The following is a 4,971-nucleotide window of genomic DNA, read 5'->3' as shown; positions in this document are numbered from 1 at the left end:
AAAAAAAAAAAAAAAAGAATTGCCAGTGGAAAAAGAATGCATGTCAGAATAAATTCCAAATGGTTTAGAGATCCAAATGTTAAAAGAGAAATGGAGGGAAGTGGGGGAAGGACAGGACAGGATGAGGGCTGCACAAGTGCTAGAAGCAAAGAAAAACCCTTTATAACATGAGTGTGGGGAAAACCTTAACTATGGCTAAAAATCCAGATGCAATAAAAAAGGTGTACGTGAAAACACATCAATCAGTACATAAAAGTAAATCTTGGCATATCATTAAAACACACCATAGGCAAAGTCATAAGACTAATGACAAGTTGGAAATAAAAATATTCTCAACTTATATTAGAAACAAGGGGATAATGTCCCTAGTATATAAAGAGAACCCTTAAATTAATATTAATTTTTTTTAAAAGACCAAAAATACACTAGAAAAACAGGCAAAACACACAAATAGAACACACACACTCAATGAGAAAGTAAAACACATAAAAAGATGCTCAATCCCATTCATAAAAGAGATACGAATTAAAACTATACCAAGATCCCAGTTCTCATTTAACTTGTTTGGCAAAAAATTTAATTTTGACAACAGGTGCCCTTGAAAAGGCTGTGGAAAACAGGGACTCTCTCCTATATTGCTGGTGGGAATGCAAAATAGCACAACCCCCTGGAGATAGATAGATAGATAGATAGATAGGGCAATATACAGCAAAAGTACATATACTTTTACCCTCTGGACTATGCGTCCACAGTGTTAGTAAAAAAAAAAATAGAATCATTTATTACCATTGCAAATTATTGATACATCAGCTCCTCATTCTGAAAATTAGTAATTAAAGGGAAAGAATTAAACCTATAATTAAAGGGAAAGAATTAAGCCTGCTTTTTAAAGAGGATCTGTAGAGGGGAAACCTTTCTTTACAAAAGAATGCCACCTAATAGAGTTCAGAAGGGGAAACTGAACTCAGAAGAATGCCACCTAATAAAGAGTTCAGAGGGGAAACCTTTCTTTACAAAAGAATGTCACCTAATAAAGAGTTCAGAAAAAAAAATATTTGGATGGATAACCAGATAGATAGATAGATAGATAGATAGATAGATAGATAGATAGATAGAGTAAATAAGTCAAAATGTTAATGATTACTGAATCTGGATGGTAGACATATGGACATTCATTATGCTAGTCTTTCCACTTTTCTATAAGTTTGAAATTTTTCATAAGAAGCTTTAGAGAAAAAACAAAAAAATACAAGATTAAAAATGGAAATCTTAAAAAAATCGTAAGAATAACTGGAATAATATGTGGAAAAAGGAACAATGACCACTAATAAATAATGAGAATCCTTGGGCTGGCCGAGTGGCACGTTGGTTAAGAGCTGGCTTGGGATTCCAGAGGGCCCCAGTTTGGATCCCACATATGAGGGCCAGTGACTCTGCCCTCTACAGCTAAGATGCTGAACAACAGCTCAACCTGGAGCTGGGCTGCCGTGAGTCGCCGGCGNCCGTGAGTCGCCAGCAAAGACGTAGGCTGCAGCCCCTGCTGCGGTGGGTTGCCATGGGCTACCGTGTGTGGCCAGCAGCCAGCGTAAGCGGCCAGCAGCCACAGTGAGCAGCCGTCCAGAAGCCGGCGACTGTTCTGCCTCGCCCAGGAAGAGCGCAATGATGGTGCCAACTTGGGCCAGTGAAGCAATGTCCTTCACAACTAGACTTAAGAACAAAACGACAGCAACTTGTATGTTCCCATCCCCCAGTTCCTCAATAAAAATCTTCAAAAAAAAAGCATCCAATGTGCTATAACTTAGACTTTGGTTGTTTTAGAAGTTTATCTCCCCCTCATGCTTCTCCCTATACAAGCCCTTCCCTCCACAGCTATAATTATCATTAAAAAGATTACAAATTAAATGGATATGTCATGTTACCTTGCATTTAAAGAGTATAAACAAATATTCTTTTTCTAACTTCTAAAAATTTCAACTAAAGTCTACATTTAAATAGCTTCCCATTAATCTCTATAAAATATTATTTTAGTTAATTGTTTAAAAGTTTGTATCCCAATTGTCTGTCTTTTCAGGCTTCATGTGTCTAGTATTTTATTTAAGGTGTAATGCTGCCGTAGGTACTTTTTATCCTGGACACAATCTGTCATGAACACTAACTTGTGAATTCGCTACAAGAAGGATCCAAATTGAAAGCAAAGTACAAGTTTCTTTTTCAAAGACAAATCACTTTATCAAGAGAAAAGTGATTGAAGTTCAATTTATTGGTTAAAGACAGTAGTCATGATAGTGAATTCTCCCCCACACACCAATCTCCGAGCTCAACTTTTTTTTTTTTTAAAGATTTTTTATTGGGGAATTGGGGGGATGGGAAAAGTGCTGGGGAATTGAGGGAAGGAGAACAGACAAGTTGCTGTTTTGTTCTTCAATCTAGTTGTGGAGGACGTTGCTTCACTGGGCCAAGTTGGCACCATCATTGCACTCTTCCCGGGAGAGGCAGATCAGTCGCCGGCTTCGGGACGGCCGCTCACTGCGGCTGCTGGCAGATCACGCTGGCTGCTGGCTACACACAGTAGCCCATGGCAACCCACTGCCACAGGGGCTGCAGCCTACGCCATCGCAGGCGACTCTCAGCAGCCCAGCTACAGGTTGAGCTGCTGCTCAGCATCTTAGCTGTGGAGGGCAGTGTCACTGGCCCTCATATGTGGGATCAGAACCGGGGCCCTCTGGCATCCCAAGCCAGTTCTTAACCATCGCGCCACTCGGCCGGCCCCGAGCTCAACTTTTTAATGAGAGCTAGAATATCGGGATAGATATTCTAGAATTCAGAATATCACCCGTTAGATGCTCTGAGTAATCTATGTGACTAATAAAAACCCTGTATAACACATATCTTTCTTCTCACTAAATCATAAAGTGATTTGAACGCCTGTGAAATACAATTCAAAATGAAGACTGATGTTTACAGATACCTGTTTACAGGTAAGGTGTGTTCTAGTGATCTTGCTTCACACCAAGGACCCTTTTGAGGGTCCGCATACAGAAGTGACGACTGGCAATGGATTGCTAAAGGAGAGAGGTGTCCAGGAGTTGGCCACAACATATTTGGGCTTGTGGTCTGTCGACCAGGTCCACCTTCCGAGTTATTGACACTGCTGGGAATGCTGTAATTCATCACAGCAGGGCTATAGAATGCCATGGCCGAATATTCATGGTGGCTGTCTACATAGGGGGAAGGTATATATATGGGGCCGTGCTCCCGGGGAAGGACTGGTTGACCGCAGTTGTAGGAGGCAGGAGAAGTAAGGCTAGATGGTGAGTTTTTGATATCCATGTCTTGGATAGGTAACATCTGAGAAAACTCCTTGTGAGAAGAGCCACAAAGGGACATTATGATGTTCTCAGAGTCTCATGGGCAGGTATAATGGCTGGAAAGAATAACAAAAGACATTTCTAAGTTAGTGAGAGCTACAGGCGTACCTGTTCAAAGTGTTCAACATTTTTACTAAACACACACATTTGTATGAACTTAGAAATACATCCTGAAAGATATACATGAAAATATTAACATCAGAGGGAAGGGAATATGTGGCACAGAACTCTCATTTTTTACTTCATTTACTTTTTTATTGCTTTTTGTTGTGGTTGTTAACCACAAAAATATTTTTTACCATGAGAATTTATTATAAAATGCTTTCTAAAATTAAAAACACAGGAATAAATTAAAATGACAATATATTTTTTTAATCTGGAACACATTTATTTTAAAGTTCTTATGAAAAAATAAACAAGAATAACCAGAAAAACCCTGAAAGAGCAGATCAATGAGTAGGGCCAGCATTAATAGATACTCAAATACATTGTGAATTGCCAATAATAAAAAACAAGGAATAGACAGGTCAATGTAACTGTGTCAGTTATCAATTCATTGCCTCTCAGCTTCCAATGCACCCATTAATATATGCTTTGTAATAAACAACGGAATTCCTGTAGTATTTAAAGTGTGACAATGCTAACCATTATCAGTAGAGGGCGCTGCAGGGACACTGCAGGAAGACGGGGCTGGTAGTATAAGTGTGAGAACGTGCAATAGATCCTGGCCCAGCCATCCGCAATACGGTCCCACTGCAACCTTAGGGCCTCATTGTGGAGATAACCTTTCCACAGTCACCTGTTGAGTCTGTGACCCGAGGAGTCACACGCTGAGAATCGTTCCTTCTGCAAGCCTCCTCACTCCACGTGACCTGCAGCTCTGAAGGCCTTCTGCCCTGAGGGGCACCTGGCCTCCTGGGGTCTGTCACTGATGACTGGCTCCCTGCCTGCAACTCCAGACCAGCTCCGGCCTGGCGAAAATCTCTGCCAGTTAATGGCAGAACCACCTTTTCCCCTGACGCCTGATCCCTTCTAAGTTTGTCCTTTCTTGGGTACTCTCTCTCAGCTCTAGGGTACCATATAAAGTTTCCTTATATCTTATAATTAATTAAATGTGATAAGAGATTAAGTATAAGTAATTCTTTATATTAAATCTCCCCCGTTGAACCTATTGTGTGCTTTCTATCTCCTGATTGGCCCCAGACTGCTACATAACAGAATGGAAAATCCCAAAAGAGCAAACCTAAAAATTCAAAACTTTTTAGAAATTTGGTGTATGATAAAGGTGGCATCTCAAATCACTGGGGAAACAATTGACAACAGAATTGCCAGTGGAGGGCCAGCTGAGTGGCACATTGGTTAGGAGTTGGCTTGGGATGCCAGCTCTGGGCAGCATGGCCCCAGTTCAGATCCCACATGAGGGCCAGTGACGCTGTACCCTCTACAGCTAAGATGGTGAACAACAGCTCGACCTGGAGCTGGGCTGCCCTGAGTCTCCCGCAACGGCGTAGGCTGCAGTGGGCGTGAGCTTTTGTGAGCTACCGTGAGCCACCGTGAGCAGCCATCCAATGGCCAGCAAGTGATTGCCTCACCCGGGAAGAGC

The 4,971-nt window shown here is 41.4% G+C and overlaps 1 protein-coding gene across 5 annotated transcripts in view; it reads right to left on the bottom strand.

Moving 5' to 3' along the window:
- Positions 1–4,971, bottom strand: part of ESR2 (estrogen receptor 2) — a 59,447-nt gene that overhangs the window by 44,073 nt on the left and 10,403 nt on the right. For all 5 annotated transcript variants that reach the window (XM_019632113.1, XM_019632112.1, XM_019632111.1 and 2 more), the window contains exon 2: positions 2,969–3,424. In XM_019632113.1, the coding sequence (XP_019487658.1) occupies positions 2,969–3,387 (419 nt within the window). In that variant the 5' untranslated portion in view covers positions 3,388–3,424. The remainder of the gene's footprint in view (positions 1–2,968; positions 3,425–4,971) is intronic.

The sequence above is a fragment of the Hipposideros armiger genome, unplaced genomic scaffold (assembly GCF_001890085.2).
Source record: "Hipposideros armiger isolate ML-2016 unplaced genomic scaffold, ASM189008v1 scaffold_1074, whole genome shotgun sequence".
NCBI lineage: Eukaryota > Metazoa > Chordata > Mammalia > Chiroptera > Hipposideridae > Hipposideros > Hipposideros armiger.
Note: the sequence above shows the minus strand (reverse complement) of the source record. Positions and strands in the feature narration are given on the sequence as shown.